Genomic DNA, 20,644 nt, shown 5'->3' with positions numbered 1-20,644 from the left:
TATGGCTTAAATAATACAGAATGAAAGGACAATGCTTAGCATTACAGTGCATTCTAGAATAAGGAGTACTTGTTGCCTCTAATTTTTCTGATTCATTAGAGCAGCCAAGTATCCTTTACTTGTATAGACCCCAAATTCATCAACCGTGAATTTGAAGGTGAAGTTTATTTCAGAGAATAGTTTTGTTCAGATTACAAACTTGTAACAATATTCTACCTGTAAGAAAAGCAAACAGATTTAAATATACAATAGTGTTTTCTTTTTTTTTTTTCCTAGTCCGATGCCTTAAGAAATACTCACTGTTTTATTTATTTATTTGGCCGCATCGGGTCTTCGTTGTGGCATGCGGGCTTCTCTCTAATTATGGCATGTGGGTTTTCTCTCTCTAGGTGTGGCGTGTGGGCTGTGTAGTTTGCGGCACACAGCCTCTCTAGTTGAGGCACCCAGGCTCAGTAGTTGTGGTACGCGGGCTTAGTTGCCCTGCAGCATGTGGGATCTTAGTTCCCCGACCACGGATCGAACCTGCATCCCCTGCATTGGAAGGGGGATTCTTCACCACTGGACCACCAGGGAAGTCCCAAGAAATACTCACTGGTTTTAATTATTTCAAATATTTCATTTTTTAAAATATAATTTACAATTAATTATTTAGAAAAGTTCTATGTTGGGTTTTTTAAATTACACTGATTGGTTTTATATTATAGATTTTGACAACTTTCTACACATTCTATTTTTGTGGCCTGCTTGTTTAACTTAGACCATGTGCTCTGGGGCTCTTTCCATGTCAGTAAGTTGAGGTCTATACTATCACTTTTTAGTGACTACATAGTATTTCATTGTATGGTTACACTATAATTGATGTAAACAATCAAAATTGTATGTAGGGGAAATAATACGTACAAGAATGCAGAGCCCAAACGTGGGTGAGATGAGTGAGGTCCTAGGGTGTGACTCTGAGAGGGCGCACACCTGGGCTCCCCACCAGCCTCACCTGGTCCCTTCCCTGCAAGGATGGTTATCTAGTGGTATTTATAATCATTTAAAAAATTAGTGATCTTTGACTTATTTTCAGTTTTTCCCCTATTAGAAATGAAATTACAGTGCATGTCCTTGTACAAATACTATTTTATGATTGTACAATTATTTCTCAAGGAAAATTCCAAGCATTGGAAGTGATAGGTCAATGGTAAATGCTCCCTAATATTTATCGTCCCCCCTGCCCTTCCTCCCCACCACACACATTGTACTGATTTCATACCCTCAGTGTCTAAAAGTACTTTAGGCTGTTTGGTGATAATTACAAACTAGGAAAATAAGAATTTTAGGGACACAATGCATGATTTGAATGCACACTATTATTCATGGAATCAATTTTTTCAAAATACTTTGCCCTCCATTGCACAAACAAGAAGATAAAAAACAAAGCTATATGTCCTCCTATAAAACATTCTTTTTTGCAAAAGAAGACCATTTATCAGTTCTACCTTTTATCTATTTGACATGCCAGGAAAATTGTTTAAATTGCTTCTTTGGGGCTGGATGTGACATGTTCTGGATGGGGTTGGTTGGGTGTTACTTTAATGGTAACTGATAATGCAGCTGAGCTGTATAATAGATGATCTCAGGCATGGATATAGAAAGGACACGTTGGAGCTGTTCCTTAGTGTCAGAACTGTGCACCGTGACTGATGCAAATACTTATGTGAGCTGGAAGTTGTCAAGGCAACAGTCCTATTAATGAAGAATGAACCTCTTTTATTATCAGTGCCTGGATGATTTTTTTTTTTTTTAATAAAATGTGCCTAGTAGTCTCACATTGACATTTTCAATCTACCTACTCCTCTTTCCTTTCTAGGCTGCAAAACTATTTAGCTCTATTCAGTAAGCATGCATCTTTTCTCTGCCAATGAAAGTGGAATCACTGAAAAAAAAAATAGTCAACTGTAAGGGCAGTAAAAATACTAATTTATAACAATTACCTAATATAAAATTATTGTCCTTTTGATACATGCTTTGGCTAAGGCAGAGCCTGGAATTGACAGGGACTTGGTTGGTATGTGAGCAGGCCAGAGTCTTTAAATTCACATGTCTTTATGATTTAATGGAGTACTGCCAACATATTTATAAGTAAGTGGAGTGTGGCATGACTGCTTCCTTCTCCTGGTCAGACTGTAAATTTAGACTCCATTTTATTGTGTGCACACTGGATACTTTAAAAAAAAAAAAGCTGTGGTTGAATTGTAGGCTTTAGGGAACGCTGTTGTCTTGAAGAGCCAGAGAGACATGTTAAGAGGAACGATGGTTAGAAATGTCTGGGTATCGAGCATTGTGCTTCCTGGGTTCTAGAGAGAAGGAAATCGTTTCTTTAAAAAAAAAATACTTTTCCTTTTTTTATGAGACTACTTCTTGTGTTTTGTCAAGCTAACTAAATGGGAAAACTTACTTTTCGATCATGGTTATCAGCAATCCATTCCTTTCAAAATCAGATGTTTGTTGTCTGTTCCACACAACTGGTACCTTGTTGCTTGTTACTCACAGTCACTAGTCGTTCTCTGGGTTCATGACTTGTTTCCCCTGATTTATACCTCGTAGCACCTAGCAACATAGTAGGTACTCAGAAATTACTTTCTGTTTATGAAATTAAATAATAATCTTCTATTGTATTCAGTCATATCTTTTAAATAATTTTTTTCTGATAATAAAATTTAAATGTTTGATGTAGAAAATTTGACAAATAAATGTATGAAGAAGAAAATAGAAACCACTCATAATCCCACTACTCAGAGTTAACCACCATTGATATCATGGCATATTTATTTCATCAGGACATTGTTCAAAGTCCTGTTTTCTCCTTGATAAGATAGAATCAACACTGATCTATGCAGCTCATATGTATAAGGACAAGTGACACATGCCAAGAAGGGTACAGGTAGTCCAGGGGAGATATTAAGATGCAAATTGAAATTAAGGGGACAGTTGTAGTCCAAGCAAAACTTAGCCCTTTTCCAGTGTCACTGTGGCAATTTCAGGGTCAACAACAAGTAGCAGTCAATCTGATTTCTCATTTCTTAACTTCTATCTTTAGACTACATTACTGACAAAACAGATTTTGCCCTCAGAACAAGTTTTAGCACAAGCAGATGTACGGTTTTCTTTGTTGATGGTAATCCTGGCTTGCTTCTTTGTGCCTTTTCCTGTTGGCACGTAGGGAAGAGAGAGCCGTTTCCCAAACTTACGCAAAATAGGCAAAAGTCCATGGGAACTAAACATGTCATAGTGAAGAGACATTGTGTACTTGTATGTTTTATTCTTGGCAGTGATGGGCCAGTTTGGGTGTTGCTTTAGTCCCCTTACAAGCATCTCCAGATAAATATGATAAAAATAACAATAATAAGAACAGAGAATAAAGTCTCATGCACTGAGGATAAAAGCACCTTTAGAGAACTTTGCTATTTTTTTTTTTTTTTTTTTGCGGTACGCAGGCCTCTCACTGTTGTGGCCTCTCCCTTTGCAGAGCACAGGCTCCAGACGCGCAGGCTCAGCGGCCATGGCTCACAGGCCCAGCCGCTCCGCGGCATGTGGGATCCTCCCGGACGGGGGCATGAACCCGTGTCCCCTGCATTGGTAGGCAGACTCTCAACCACTGCGCCACCAGGGAAGCCCCTGAGAACTTTACTATTTTTAACAAACAGAAACAATCCAAGTAAAAATAGAATGTTTCTCATAGAGTCTCTTAGTGACCCCCCTATCATCACAGTCCCAGCATCCTTTCCACCAGATAAGCCCTTAAGACCCTCTCACATAGGTGTTCATAACACCTCCCCCCCTCCGCCTTATCCACAATCCTACATACATATATCAAAAGGCAGGTAATGGGGAAATGCTCTGTTACCAAAAGGATGAAGCTGGGATGGAAGTTCCAAAATGTCTGAAAATGGAAACAGAATAAGTTTTTTCTCATTAAAAAAAAAAAATGGAGAAAGGACTTCCAGTTTCTGGTTCTGCATGTACAGAGCCTGGAAGTCACCACTCCATCCTAACAACAAGGAAAAAGCTGAACTCTGAAAAAGCAACTGTTCTTGGGTCCATAAGGGAGGACATGGGGAAATCTGCTGTCCCCCAAGATCAGAGAAACAGGTGAATACGGAGAGTTTTGGCTTAATGGAGCAGAGACTCATGAGTGAAACTGTCAAGGGAACCAGTGCTGGGGTAGGGAAACCTGAACTCTAGTTGACAAATTATTGGAAGCTCAGTGCAGACAACTCTGAGAGTTAAGAACTCCAGGGGGACCCAGTCACAGGGCCCCCACCACCACCACCATACTGTGAGATTTATGTCTAGAAACTCAACCAGGTTCCCACAGTAAATACTGGAGAAAAATCTCCTTGGGCTTCTGGCAGGGGGAAGGTGAAAGGAAGCATTTTGAAATAAGCCAGAGTACTGTGCCCTTAGTAAGGCCTGACCCCAGGAGAAACTGACTAACCAGAGCCTAGCCTTGTAGGTTATTGTCAGGGCCTAACTGACCTGGAAAAGGGAAATGCTCAGTCCCACCTGGCTCTAGTCTTTCACATGGGGAAGGGAAATACCCAAGTCTGTCCCACTTTAGCCATCCTGTCCCATAAAAGGGGGAAGAAAGAAAGTAACACTTGTAAAGTTCACACTCCAGACACATAGACTTACTGAAATACTGAGACCCAATCATAGGATTAAAGTATGCTTTCCCTCCCCTCATACCTCAACACCACATTACTAAAGTCCTATTCACAGCAGTTTCTTTTCCCCAGTACATCATGTCCAGCTATCAAGAAAAGTACCAAAAGGAAAAAGACACAATTTGGAGATACAAAGCAAACATCAGAACCAGAACTGGCAGGGATGTTAGAATTATCAGACTGGAAATTTAAAACAACTATGATTTATATTCTAAGGGCAATAATGGATAAAGTAAAAAGCATGCATGAACAGATGAACAATATAATCAGAGAGATGCAAATTCTAAGAAAGAACTAGAGAAATGCTAAAGATAAAAAACACTGTAACAAGCTCTGATTGAAGGGATGGTAGAGAGAGGACTAGGGGCTGGGTGCAGACAGCAGGTGGCCTGTGCCTATCCTCCTTTTCTGTCCCCACTCAAGTCCCTGTGAGGGGACCTTCTCAGGGCACCATTTGAGTACCACTGTGGCAAAGGAAATCCATGTATTTTGAGTTGGACTGTGCAGTCAGGGACACCCATCCAGGATTGCATGTTTGACTGCATGATTACGAATGCCACATCACACAGGCAATCAGAGTTCTCTGGCAAACAGAGATGGACTTCTCTAAAAGGTGACCCGGACAGAACAAGAGCTTTGGACAGTGGTGTTTTTTTTTTTGCGGTACGCGGGCCTCTCACTGTTGTGACCTCTCCCGTTGCGGAGCACAGGCTCCGGACGTGCAGGCTCAGCAGCCGTGGCTCACGGGCCTAGCCGCTCCGCGGCATGTGGGATCTTCCCGGGCCGGGGCACAAACTCGCATCGTCTGCATCGGCAGGCAGACTCTCAACCACTGCGCCACCAGGGAAGCCCTGGACAGTGTTTTTTATCACTAGCATTTCTCTGGTACTTTCTTAGAATTTGTATCTCTCTGCTTATATTGCTCATCTGTTCATGCATGCTTTTTTACTGTATAGCTGATTCACTTTGTTATAAAGCAGAAACTAACACACCATTTTAAAGCAATTATACTCCAATGAAGATGTTAAAAATAAAAATAAATAAAATAAAATAAAATTACACTGGCCAAAATGAAAACAACAACAACAACACTGTAACAGAAATGAAGAATGGCTTTGATAGGCTTATCGGTAGACTGTACACAGCTGAGGAAAGAACCTCTGAATTAGAGGATATATTAATAGGATCTTCATAAACCAAAAAACAAAGAGAACAAAGACTGGGGAAGAAAACAGAACAGAATATCAAAGGACTGTGGGACAACTACAAAAGATGTAACATCTGTATAATGGGAATACTAGAGGAAAAGAAAGAGAGAGAGGAACAGAAGATATTGAAACAATAATAACTGAGAATTTTCCCCAAATTACTGTCAGACACCAAACCACAGATCCAGGAAGCTTAGAGAACACCAAGCAGCATAAATGCCAAAAAAACTACACCTCAGCATATCACTTTCAAATTACAGGAAATCACATTTTTCTCAAGCTCACATGCCACACTCACCAAGATAAATCACATTCTGTGACATAAAACACACCTTAACAAATTTAAAAGAATAGAAATCATATAATATCTGCCCTCAGACCCCAGTGGAATAAACTGAAAATCAATAACAGAAAGGTAACTGGAAAATCCCCAGATATGTGGAGATTAAGCAACACACTTCTAAAGGACTCATAGGTCAAAGAAGAAATTTTAAAAATATTTTGAACTTAGGTATTAATTAGACTTATTGTGGTGATCATTTCACACTATATACAAATATTGAATTATTATGTCATACATCTGAAACTAATACAGTGTTACATGTCAATTATACCTCAATTAAAAAGTACATTTTGAACTAAATAAAAGGGAAAATTTAGGGGATGCAGTGAAAGTGGTGTTGAAAGGGAAATTTATAGTATTGAATGAATATATTAGAAACAAAGATCTAAGATCAATAATCTAAGTTCTCACCTTAGGAAACTAGAAAAAGAAGAAAAGAAGAATTAGAGCAAAAATCAATGAAATTGAAAACAGGAAATCAGTAGAGAAAAATCAACAAAATCAAAAGCTTGTTCTTTGAAAAGATCAATAAAATTGATAAGCCTCTAGCCAGGCTAATAACAAAAAAAGAGAGAGGGGACATCAGTACAGATACCATGGAAACTAAAAGGATAATAAAAGAATACTATGAACAATTCTATGGCCACAAATTTGATAAGCTGGATGAAATAAACTGATTCCTTGAAAGGCAAATCTGCCAAAACTCACACAAGAAGAAACAAACAATCTGAATAGGCCTGTATCTATTTAAAAAATTGGGTTAATAATGAATAACCTTCAAAGGTAGAAAACACCAGGCCCAGATTTGTTCACTGGTGACTTTTATCAAACATTTAGGGAAGGAATTACACCAATTCTCTATAATCTCTTTCAGAGGATAGAAAAAGAGGGAATACTTTCTAAGTCATTCTATGAGGCTAGCATTACCCTAATACCAAAATAAAACAAAGACATAAGAGAACTACGGACCTGGGACTTCTCTGATGGCGCAGTGGTTAAGAATCCGCCTGCCAATGCAGGGGACATGGGTTTGACCCCTGGTCCAGGAAGATGCCACATGCTGGGGAGCAACTAAGCCTGTGTGCCACAACTACTGAGTCTGCACTCTAGAGCCCACGAGCCACAACTACTGAGCCTGCATGCCACAACTACTGAAGCCCTCATGCCTAAAGCCCATGCTCCGCAACAAGAGAAGCCACTGCGGTGAGAAGCCTGTGCACCGCAGTGAAGAGTAGCCCCCATTTGCCACAACTAGAGAAAGCCCGCACGCAGCAATGAGGACCAAATGCAGCCAAAAATAAATAAAATAAAATAAATACATTAAAAAAACCATTACAGACCTGTATCTCTCATGAACATAGATGCAAAAATCTTCAACAAAATATTAGTTAATTAAATCCAAAAAAGTATAAAAAGAATTATACACCATGATCAAATTGGGTTTATCCCAGGTATGCAAGATTAGTTCAATATTCAAAAATCAATTAATGTAATCTATCACATCAGCAGACTAAAAAAAAGAAAAATCATGTGATCGTGTCAATAGATACAGAAAAAGTATTTGGACAAAATCCAACACCCAAGGGCTTCCCTGGTGGCGCAGTGGTTGAGAATCTGCCTGCCAGTGCAGGGCACACGGGTTCGAGACCTGGTCCGGGAAGATCCCACATGCCACGGAGCAGCTAGGCCCGTGCGCAGCGGCTGCTGAGCCTGCGCTCTGGAGCCTGTGAGCCATAACTGCTGAAGTCCACATGCCCTGGAGCCTGAGCTCCGCAGCAGGAGGGGCCACCCAACACAGCCAATAAATAAATAAATAAATAATAAAATACATGAAAAAAGAAGAAAGTATAACTTAAAAAAAAAAAATCCAACACCCATTCATGATAAAAACTCAGTAAACTAGGACTAGAGAGGAACTTTCTCAACTTATAAAGTCTATCTGCAAGAAATCGACAGCTAATATCATACTTAATGGTGAGAAACTTGAAGCTTTCCCACTAAGATCAGGTACAAGGCGAGGATGTCCCCTCTCACCAATCCTAGAAATCTTTGCTAATGCAATTAGGCAAGAAAAGGAATTAAAATGCACACAGATAGGGAAAGAAGATATAAAACTGTCTTTTATCACAGATGACATGATCTTTGTCTATGTAGGAAATTCAAAAGAATTGAGAAGGAACTTCTGGAACTAATTAAGTGATTATAGCAAGCAGCATTTGTTAGATAATGCGTTAGAAATGTAAATACTTGGGCCCACCCAAACCTGCCGAATTTGAAACCCTGGGGCTGAGACATGACAATCTGTTTTAACAAACCCTCCAGGTGACTATAATGAAAACTCAAGGTTGAGAATTGCTGGTGTAAGTCTTCTTCATGGCCCTTTATATGTCAACACAGATGACTTCATAATCCAACTTTGTAGGGTCAGTGCTTATGTTTATGTCTACAAAATTAAGCATCTTCAATCTTGTTTTAAGCAAAATCATGAAGTAGGTGAAACTTGTCTTTGGCATCCTATCACCTCTTTTTCTTAGCCCATTTTCCTGTCTTGCTTTCATCTATCAGGTCCCCTTTTACCTCTTCATTGGCTGAAACTCAAGGGACTTCTCCTTTAGGGTAGATTAGAGGGCCCTAAGGAATAAGATCTAAAAATACAATATCTCTAATTGTAAAATGTGGGACATTGGCAGACTCACTGGGGAGGAATGTGAAGATGGCATTGACAGTGACCTTCCCAGGGCCCAAAAATTGCACCTGATGAGCAGATGCCCATTCCCCTGACCTTCATCAGAGGAAGAGGATCCCCTTCCCTTGGCTGTCTGGCTGTCAAGAAGAGGGCTGATTCAGTTTCAGAAGATCTGGAAATGCCTTCAGCACAGGCACCCTGGCTGGATGCTTCTTGCATTTCCTCCAAGTATTACCTTTACCCTTTCTCTCAGTTGCACCTGTTCATTTTGTCATCCACATGGTACTTTGTGGCCTGTAGCTTCCCAATGAAACAATGGAAAGCTTTGATGAATATTCAGAGATCAATTGAGCTTCCCCAGTGAGTCAGCTCTCTCCCAAGGGGATTAGATGGAAATAAGTCATATTAACTGGTGTCTGCTTGTCCCGAGGCTTGCTTTAAACTGATTACTGAAATTCATTCTCCTGCTGTCTAGGACCACAGAACAAGATGGTCTACCAACCTATCTATCTAAGAACCCCAGTTGCCTAAGTGTTAATTGCTAGAGTTCAAACAAAATGCACAGCCTTGCCTCTAACCCGAACTGTCCCTTTCCTCTCTGCACACACGTGCTCACAAGCAGATAGATGTGCATGTGTACACACAAAGGTCACTGAGGCTCTCTGAGCCTGGCACATGTGTGATAAACTCAGCAAAAACCCTCAATTATTTGTTGTTACTGAAAATCCCTACGTTTGGCTTTTTCTTTCACAATGTTTTGAACTGCCTGAGTGAGCCAAATTCTCTCTTTCAAGTTATCAGAACTCAGCAGGTTCAGTGAAATTGCTCCTAAATAGGATGCTGTCTGGCTGAGGGGACTCATGGAACTTTCCAGAAGTAAGAAGCAGGTAGGTCAGAGTATGTCAAAGGTGGAATGAAAATCCTTTGAAACGTGGACTGATGAAGTTAAAAATGAATGTGGTTTAGAGTCTGCTAATCATGCCCAGAGTTCCAGGGAGCTGAAAGAGGTGCACAGCTGAATCCTCAGAAAGATTTGTCTATATAAGCAAAGCGGTAGGGAGAGTTGAAGCAGATAGCTAGATATTCAATCATTCTGTGCTCCAACCTCCACGCCTGTTGTTGAGTGAAAGGCCATGTGGGGGAAGAGACTAATTAATGAAATTGGCCATCTTGGCTAATCAGACCCGTTGGAAAATTGTTCTGTTAGCAACAGGCTAAATGTTGTTTCTAGGGGAAGTAAAAAAGGTCAATGATAGTGTTCATCTTGGGATAACTACAAAATTATTGTTAATGCCACCTCTGAGCTGCAGTTTTAACTGTAGAAGTCAGACAATCCCAAATTACTGTTCCCACACCAACTATAATTCAGCTGACTCCACAAGGCTTGTTGTAGACGAGGACCATACTTCTGTATTATCGTTGTTGGGAGAAGTGCAGTTCTTTTATTTATATCCAAGCAGTGGAGAGTTTTATTTCATAATCTTCTTTTGGAAATGTAGTCATTAGAGACTGACAAAAGTCCTTCTGATCCACTGAAAATACACATTTTGATGTATGGATAAACATTCAGTAGCTCAGAGCTTCACATTCATAAGGTCATTGTAGCCTCCAGGACAGTAAAATGTGAAAATCCACTATCTCCCTAAGGAATATTCAGAATTTGAGATTTTGAGCAATATAATCCCAGCAATCAGGCTACCAGGACAAAGAGGAGATGGTGTACTCCAAAATGGAAAATATACCCTCATTTAAATATTCATAAGACTTAATCTGTTATGTTGATGGTGGTGAATTTGTGATTTTAAATGTAAATGATCTAGAAACCTTGGTTTGCTTTCAAGCATTTTCTTGTCAGTAGGAAAGAAAACGCTTGGATGAAAAATAATGAGAAAAGTTGAGCACTCCCTTTCCCTGTCCCCTGTTCCATCAGGCCTTAGAAGATTAGGTAGAACACTCTTGTTTGAAATGGAAAATAAACCAGTCTCTCATATGGTGGCAAAAGACTCAAGGAATCACCCACATGGTGACTAGAAATAGTGTGTCAGAGAGGAACAGAGCATGCGAAGGAAAGACATGGGCTTGCCCTCAAAGAAAATAAAACAATGAACAGAAACAGATTCCTCACTATGGCTTAATCTTATTAGACTCTTAGACTAATAAGTAACTTAAAATTTAATAAGAGTATAAACATATTTTTTAAATAGCATAAGGTGATAGAACAATAAGAATGAAATGCAAAGGGAAATTGAAGTCTAACAAATAAAAACCAAAAACAACATTAATACAGAAATGAAATATAAATTAGAAATGTTCATGTGTATGAGACCCTATTGAAAATCTGTTTACCAACAATAGAGAAAACTATTGATATAATCACAGTAAATACAGATGACAGACAAGGAAATTAAAGGCAGAGAGAGGGAGAGAAAATCTAAATGATATGAAAACATTCAAAATTATACAATATGAGGATAATAATTGGAGTCCCTGAGTAGAGAATCTAACAAATGGAACAAAAGATATTTTGAAAGATATAGTAATATAAGAAAATTTCCCATAAATGAAGAAAGGACCAAATCTATTCCAAGAAATATAACACAGAATGCTCAAAATGCAAACATAACTTAGTAAAGCCATTAAAATCCAAGGATAAAGAAATAATTCTTCAGGTGTCAAAATAGAAAAGTCAGTTTCCCACAAGGGAGAAACAAAATCAAGGTGGCTTAGATTTCTGCGTTGCCACATTCACTGCTATGCTGTCTGCACATGGTAAGAGAGAGAGACCCAGGGGTGTTGTATCGAGCCAAGATGTTGTTAAAATATATAGATGACAGGGAGACATGCTTGAGACTGAAGAACTTAAGCAACTTTGAGACCTTTTTGAAGAACATACCTTGATAATGGGAGTCCAACCAGTTAAAAAAATCAAAATAACTCAGAAATGGAGAAGTCATGGTAAAACAACTGGTGAGAACCACTAGGTAGGTTTAAATGTAGAACTAATTCTCAATAGCTATGGGAATTAATGTTACAGTAAAAATAATAACTAAAAAATATGAAAAATGGGGACCAGAGATAGAAAGAAGTGGGGAAGTCCTTATGTTCTCATCTTTCCCAATAAGGAGTCAATCAGTATTGTCTAAAATTATATCATGTATTACTTTAAAGTATAAACACATAATTATTCCAATTTCTTAATATTTTATATTTTTTTACCTTAGAATCATCATTTAGGACATAATAATTATCACAGTGCAGAAACTTTTATTTGAAGCTTATCAATTCTTTCTTTCATTTTTAGTATTCAATTATAATTAAAATTTATACTTTTTATTTTAAAAAATGGCACCTAGGGTGTGGTCCCATTTTACCAAAGTCTCTCTGCATATAGATCTTAAATGGTGGCTGCCATGATGTTCATCTCACATTAATAATGATTATTTCTAGGTTGTGAGGCATTTTTTAAAAACTTTAATCTTTGTACCTTATGGCCCTAAAAAATTATTCTAAATCATTATGCTTTGTCTTATGAGAACAACTGCGTGAATTTTCCTAAAAACTAGAAAAACATGCCAAAAATGACTGATTGTGTGATATGAATATTTGGAATTATTTTCTTCTTGGTATTCTTCTGTAACTTTTTAACTTTAAAAAAATTAAAGAATTAATTAGTTAAGCATGGGTAGAAGGTAAGGAGAAGAGAATATGGTACCACGTGTTTAAAGACATTCCCATCTGCTCAAGGCCTTTCTGGGGCGGGGTTGAGTCCAGGTAGCACTGAAATCTCCTTCAGAACAGTCTTAATGAACAGTGGTAGAAATCACTAGCTCTCAGTGAGCATATCTTTTTTTTTTTCCTTCTTATTAAAATTTTGTATTTTTTTAATTTTTATTGGAGTATATTTGATTTACAATGTTGTGTTAGTTTCAGGTGTACAGCAAAGTGAATCAGTTATACTTATACGTATATCCTTGGTGAGCATATCTTTATGGGGATGGCTTAAGGGGCAATTTTCTTTCCACTAGAAGGTATGGAACAGATTGGGGCATGAAAGAGGACAGGAGAGACACCCTTTGGAAAACAATTGCACTTTGGGGCTCAAACTTTTTTTTAACAGCTTTGTTGAGATATAATTCACATATCATAACATTCACTCTTTTAAAGTATATAATTCAGAGATCTTTAGTATATTCACCAAGTTGTGAAACCATCACCACTGTCTAATTCCGGAACATTTTCATCACCCCCAAAAGAAGGTCCATACTCACTAGCAGTCACTGCCCATTCCTTCCTCCCACCAGCCCCTGGCAGTCACTAATCTACTTTCTGTCTCTGTAGATTGGGTTATTCTGGACATTTCATGTAAACAGAATCATACAAATGTGGTCTTTTGTGACTGGCTCCATTCACTCAGCATGTTTTTAAAGTTCCCCATGTTGTAGCATGGATCAGCAATTCATTTCTTTTGAATGCAGAATAATATTCCATTGTCTGGATATACCACATTTTGTTTATCCATTCATCAGTTGATGGACATTCTGGTTCTTTCTACTTCCTGGCTATTATGAATAATGCTGCTATGAGCACTTATTTACACGTTTTTGTGTGGACATGCGTTTTCATTTTTCTTGGGTATATACCTAGAGATGGAACTGCTGGATCATGTGGTAATGCTCCATTTAGGAGCTCAAACAATTAAACTTTCCTGTTCCTTTTTGTTCCCAGGCAGAAATGGTGCATAGTGCTTTCCAGGCCCAGCGAGCTTTCCTTCTGATGGCCTCTCAGTACCAACAACCCCAAGAGGTAAGAGTGTATCCTGAGAGCCAGGGCTGCCTAGGGAATGGGCAGTGTAAGATAGAAAACAGGGAAGCAACAGAACCAGTTACTGTGAGAGACATCCCGAAAATGAGATGTATAGCACCGCAAGTTCTGTCCCTAATCCAGATCATAGTATGAAACATTTCTTCTGTCTTTATAATCTTATTATGGCCAAATTCATACTGCAACAATCAACATCACCAGTTTAAAAGGTCAATTTATTTATGTCATCTGTATCCTATTCTTTTTACTAGTCTCACAACCATTTTATAATCAAGGAAGTATTTGCTGCTAATTTTTAGTTCATACTTTGTGCTGCTTTGTTTTCAAAAACTGTTCACATCTATCCTCACCTGTAAATTCTATGTATGAATTTGATTAGTTCCTATTTAACAAATAGCATTGTTAGGCTCAGTGTGTAATGAATGAAATTATTCATTAAAAAGTAGATCTACTACCAGCATACCTTGTTAAATAAGAAAAAATAAGAATTGTTGTTTTGACTAAATATTCTGCATCTGAAGTTTGGTAACAGCCATATAAATATAAAAGATAATTGAAATATAACACAATAGTTTAAATTTAATAGCTCACTTTAAATTCTAAAACAAACACCTAAAGTTGAAAAAGTTGGGCTGAGAATCCTAGGAAGCTAGGATTTGACTTTCAGAGGGTGAAGCTCGGCTTCATAAAGAACCAAGACCTGAGACCTTACCCTCCCTGGAGCAGTAGGTCCCAGGCCCTCCTGTGCAATGCAACCACCTGGAAAAATTTTTCTAAATACCAGTGCCTAGATCTCGCTCCAAGAGGCTCTGGTTTAATTGGTCTGAGGAGTGGTCTTGGCCTTAAGAGGTTTATGGATTCCACAGGTGATTCTAACGTGCAGCCAGGGACTTCCCTGGCGGTCCAATGGCTAAGACTCCACATTTCCATTGCAGGGGGCGTGGGTTCCATCCCTGGTTAGGGAACTAAGATCCCACATGCCGTGCAGTGCAGCCAAAAAAACCAAAAACCAGATAACTTGCAGCCAGAGCTGCCAACCCGCACGCTGGATGGATGTATCCTGTCCCTCGTGGGAAATGAGGGGTTAGCACACAGTCCAGGCAGGCAGCTTTGCAGGGATGGAGATATTCTGTGTTCCATCGGGGATGGCAGTCTCCTCCTTGGCTTTCTCAATCCCTGACTTTTTTCTCTTTGCAAAAGAGAACAGTGAAACTAGGAAATCACAATGTGATACAGCCTTAGCCTACCTTTTCTGTGACTGAAGTGAGAGGAGAGGTGGCTTCATTGCATCATTGAGTCTCAGATGGAGGAAAGAACCATTACTTTCCTGGCCGGTGCTCCACTCAATCCCTTTTCTAAGCGCAGAACAAGAGGCCTCTCCATTGGCCGTGCACATAAAAGTCACTCATTAAATATTGGATGATAAAGTGAGTGAGTGAACAAGTGAATGAATATACTGGGACGGTGGCATCCCCAAATAAGCCATAGTCAGGGATAATGTGTGACTTAGCATGTGGCTATGCAGATTCTTGGGTGTAATATCTGGAGTTGCCCCTTCTTACTCTACTGCATTCTTGATGAAAGGGAGAGGAATGGATGTTTCAGGGGACTCATATCCAGGAAAGGCATTCGTTGGAAATGTTCCCTATAGCACTTATCACAGTACTCCAAGAATAATAAGCCCCAGAAGATCAGTAGGCAAAATAGAAGGTAATTTTTTGATGCCCACCTCCCTTTCTGTGCCCTCCCTCTTAACCCAGAGCACTGTCCTAGTTGCTTCCACTCAATAGAAAAGCAGTCCACCAGGCCTAGACATTCCCAGTGCGCATTCTAGAAGATACATCATAAAGATTATCATAAAACAGATTGTACCTTCTCATAGGAACAATGTTATAATTGTCCATGCCTTCCTCTCTTCTTTCAGGAGAATACTAACTGCTGTAATTTTAACTCTCATTGATATATGATAGTGGTCCCCAAACTTTAGCATGTATGAGAATCGCCTGCAGGGTTGTTAAGACACAGATTGCTGGGCCCCACTTGCAGAGTCTCTGATTCAGTAGGTCCTGGTTGAAGCCCAAGAATCTACGTTTCTGAAAAGTTCCTGTGTGATGGTGATGCTGCTAGGCCAGGGACTACACCCTAAGAGCCTGTGGTGTGTGGATGGCTCTCAAAGTTACGCCTCTAGCCGCCTCTAGATGACTACTTCTCAAACTCTGATCTTCATCTGAATCACCTGGAGATCTTGCTAAAGTGCAGCGTCTGGGTCAGTACATCTAGGATGGGGCCCAAGAGTCTACAGTTTTAACAAGCTCTGGGTGATGCTAATGCTACTGGTCTGTTGCTACATTTTGAGCAGCGAGACAGGCGTCCCCACTTGAAATCCCCACCAGCACAAAATCCCTTCATAGTCAGATAGCAAACTCATGTTCTTTTCTCCTAGCATGTCTGTATCAAAGCAGGCTGTGTTACGCTACGTTAACAAACATTTCCAAAATTTTAGTGACTTATAAGAGCAGAGGTTTATCTCTTGCTCACCCTACATTCCTATGTATGTATGAACGTAAGGTGACTTACTTTCTAGAGGATGTTATTAAACAATTACTCATACAATTATTAGAGTTATAATAGGGCTCTGAGAGAACATGGTAAAAAATGAATCTTTAAAAGGAATATCAGGCATTGGGAAGGGAAGATATTTTAGGGTAAGAGAACTTCCCAAGGGGTACCTCCCATCATGCTAATGAAGGTGACCACTTATGCTGTGGAAGCATAAGGCAAGGCCAAACCAACATTAGTCACCTGTGGTCTGAGGGTTGTGTGTGTTAGATGCCCAGACTGGGGCTGAGCACCTGGCCAGCTGGAAGCTAGCAACCTCCTAGAACATCTTTGAATCCACAGTGATGCAAGCATGCAATTAATCAGTCAACAAATATTTATCAAGTGCTTATTATGGGCCAGGCCCCCTAGGAGATGGGGCAGGGCTTGGGAAAACACATAGAGAGTATTAGATGGGAAGAGACCTTAGAAGGCATCTCTTGCAGCAATCTCCATTTAAAGATGAATCAGAAGAGGTTCAGAGAGAGGGTAACCGGTTTGCTCACTAGTCCCAAAGCTGGTGAATTGCCCCCCAGAACTCTCAGCCAGCATGCTTCACCACTACACAGCTGTCTCCAGCGCTCTTCCCTGTTGCTTTAAGCCAGAGTGTCAGCCGTCAAAGAGATTAAGTTTTGTAGAGGGTCACCATCAAAATGTAAAAGTATTTTATATTTACCAATTATAAGCAAACAGCCAATCAAGCAAGGTAAACCATTAGTACTACCAAAATTCGGGGAAGTAGGCATCTTGCAGACAAGGGTGATCAGGAAAGGCCTCATGGAGGAGATAAAATGACAGTCCAAGAGCAGTAATGCAAGTGCTTCTGATGTAATTACACTAATATTAATAAAGTGGTGAATTTACTTAGCACAAACGCAAAAAAATACTTTCCTGGATTAAATATGTTTGGGAAAATCCCATACTCTGTCCACTGAAGAAGCATGTAAAATATTATTATTTAAACTTACATTTTCCCAGACTTATTTGGCCATGGAGGCTTTTTGTAGAGGGACATTTGTTCATGTCCTGTGGAAGGCTGGTGTACATTTCTTTTAAGTTGTTCTAAATGCTTGATGGTCATTGCTTTTGGTAGATTCTAACTATTAGCAGGGATTCTAAGACCAACTCCAAGAGTCCCACGGCCTAACGTACATACATGCCCAGTATAATCCTCTCCCCTTGAGTGTAGGAATGAGCTGTGAATTTATGGGATATCGATCCTTTGATTAGGTTTATGATCAGGGTGATGGGATAGTCACTCCAGTGATTATGTAATGTCACATAAGACTGTCATTGTGGCTGTAGAGAGATTCTCCTGCTGGCCTTGAACACATGAGCTACCACATTGTAAGAGGGCAGCCTCTAGAAGCTGAGAGGGACCCTCTGCTGACAGCCAGCAGTAAAACAGAGACTTCAGTCCCACAAGTGTAAGAAATCAAATTCTGCCAATGACTGTGTGCACTTTGAAGGGGACCTAAAGCTCCAGATAGAAATGTAGCCTTGCTGACACCTTGATTTCAGCCCTGTGAGACCCTGAGCAGAGAATATAGCTTCATGCCCAGAAGCTGTGAGATGGTAAATGTATATTGTTTTAAGCCACTAAGTTTGTGGTAATTCATTATGCACAAATAGAAAACTCATCCAGATTGCCTTGATTCCCTCCTCCTTGCCAGACTCTAAAACAGTTAATTGGTTTTTAAAATAAGGCCGTGAGCCACAGATCAAAATGTGAAGCCACCCTACCGTTTGCTTCTTCTTCCCTGTCCCCCACCCCCATTCCTCCACCTTCACTCCTCCGTTTATCCTGGAAGAAGATAAGAGATTTGCCTACAGCCCTGGTTGACAATGATGACAATCCAATTTCAAATTTCCTTTCTCATTCTGGACTAAGAAACACGTTTCTTATATTCTCTATTATGAAGGGTTTCAAATTTTTCAACCTTGACCTGTAGGAAAAAATGTATTTTATTTCATCACCCAGTTTCTCAAAACAACAGTTATCCTTATCATGTACAGTTCATTATGATATATTTCATCTAGTCCATTCTATTGCTCTGTTCTTTTCTTCTTTTTTTAAAGACAGTTCATGACCCACTGAATTGATTTCTTGATGTACTAATGGGTCATCACATCTTGCACTTTGAAAGCACCCCTCTCATATCACAGACATATTACAATGCTCATGATATAGATCAACTTATAAAACATGTGCAGAACATGCTTTTCTTCTCTCCCCTTGTTGTAATTTATAAAAATGATCTTTGGGCAAAAGATTGTTCTAGTCCTTACAGTATCTTTGTTAAGAATTTTAGTGACAATTTAAAAATCCTATTTGTGTGCAGAATTTTTCAAGGGACCCGGGCACACTCAACTCTTCATTTACTTTTATACCAGTTGGATCTAGGGAAAATAGGATATTTCTAATTCACAAGCATGAAAAGTGAAGTTCAGTGACACATTAATGACCTGGCCATGGGATCTAGACCGGGGCCCATTACTTTACTCGCCATCCAAAGTTCTTTTCACACTACACATAAAAAGAACTGCACTGCACAGTCATTTATAGGAGTTACATGGCCAAATAAAACTGTAGAAAGTGTTTAGTTAATTGGGAGAGGGGAAATGATTTCTCTTGGCATTGAGACATCTCATATCACCAAGGAGAGATGTGAAAGATAATCTTTAATCATCTCTACCATGAGTGGCCCCCAAATTTTAGCCTGAGCTGAAAATGTAACTTCTACTGGACCAGTGCTTCTGAAGCCCTGGTTGGGCATCACCCGCCAGGAAGGCTGTCGCCAGGGGTTTGGGGAGGTCTTCCACCTGGACCCCACCACCTCTAGCCCTGGTTAATTTCGGACAGGTAGGAAGCACCGGTGTGGTGGAGAACCACGTCTGTTGTGCCGTAAGTCAGAAGGCATTGCCTTCCTTCCTACGCACACTTTCCATATTTTCTCCAACATGCCTTACACTGCTAAGACCGGACAATGAAATTGTGTGTGTGTATGTGTGTTTGCATGGAATTAATGTGTACCGGTTTCTGACTAAAGGGAAGTTTAGTTTCCAACTAAAGGGAAGTTGGAAAGTTTCCAACTAAAGGGAAGATAATTTATGGTCATTGACTGGTCTGTGGATTTTATTCTATTAAAAAAACTGAAAGTCTGAGTTTTTTATTCCTCCAGAAGTGAGAGAAAGAGTTTCTACTACCCCTCCCTCTCCTTTTCTGTCTTTATTTGGGCTTGCATTTTAAAAGGAGATAGTGCCTTCCTGTGCATGGAGCAAGAATCTAAAACATTTTTTGTCCTTTCATTGTCTAAACAGTCGGAGAAATTAGAAGGGAAAGGAAGATGAGAGACTCCTTCTGTCCATTCCTCCATCTGGTGATATGCGTGCCCCAACACGGTGCTCTGTTCAGAGCACTCAGTAAGGATTTTCTAAGGCATGGGGCAGTCATCCAATATGTTGATAATTTATTGATCTTAAACTAAGCAAGAAAGCCTAGTAAAAAAAAAAAAAAGAAAGAAAGCCTAGTAGCGTTAACCTTAGGACTTGAGCTAATTACGTCGGTACACTGGTAGATCCAGATTACTCATGAGTTTATGCCCATATGTTTGAGATTTTCATAAAACGTATTAATTTGTGGGGGTGGTTAAGAGGAGAGACTCTGGACTTGGGCCTACGTGGATCTGAGTCCCAGATCTTCTGCTCATTAGCTCTGCTAATCCAAATGCAAGAAAAACAAATTCATTGGTGTCTCCTACATTTGAGAATCTTTTCTCTTTTTCCGGGTGACTACTGACAAACTAATCTGGTAAAGTCCACAAGACATTCCCACTGAGTCACTCTAACCTAACCAACTTGTCAAGTTACTCACTTAGGAGAAGGCAGTTGAACTCTCTTTGCCCATGTTTCCTTATTTTCTCCCTTCCTTCCTTCCTTCAGCATGCAGGATCTTAGTTCCCCAACCAGGGGTTGAACCCATGCCCCCTGCAGTGGAAGCACAGAGCCTTAACCACTGGACTGCCAGGGAAGTCCCTCCTTATTTTTAAATAGGGTGAATAGTTCCTATCTCACAGAGTTATTGTGAGGATTGAATGAGAAAAAGCATGCAAGGGTCAGGTGACTGAGTAGGAGAATTCAGTATTAGTCAGGGCAGTCCAACTGCTTTAGGAAAAAGTCCCTAATTCTCAATGACTGAACATCATAGACATTTTTTTTCTTGCTCACCTAAGGTCTTCTCTGGTGTTTTTGGTTGACAGTCTTCCATATGGTCATT

The 20,644-nt window shown here is 39.7% G+C and overlaps 1 protein-coding gene across 1 annotated transcript in view; it reads left to right on the top strand.

The window, feature by feature from the left end:
* Nucleotides 1-20,644, top strand: part of CAP2 (cyclase associated actin cytoskeleton regulatory protein 2) — a 136,086-nt gene that overhangs the window by 41,206 nt on the left and 74,236 nt on the right. The window contains exon 4 of the mRNA XM_030881340.2: nt 13,675-13,752. Coding sequence (XP_030737200.1) covers nt 13,675-13,752 — 78 coding nt within the window. The remainder of the gene's footprint in view (nt 1-13,674; nt 13,753-20,644) is intronic.

This window comes from Globicephala melas, chromosome 11, assembly GCF_963455315.2.
Source record: "Globicephala melas chromosome 11, mGloMel1.2, whole genome shotgun sequence".
Classification (NCBI taxonomy): domain Eukaryota; kingdom Metazoa; phylum Chordata; class Mammalia; order Artiodactyla; family Delphinidae; genus Globicephala; species Globicephala melas.
Note: the sequence above shows the minus strand (reverse complement) of the source record. Positions and strands in the feature narration are given on the sequence as shown.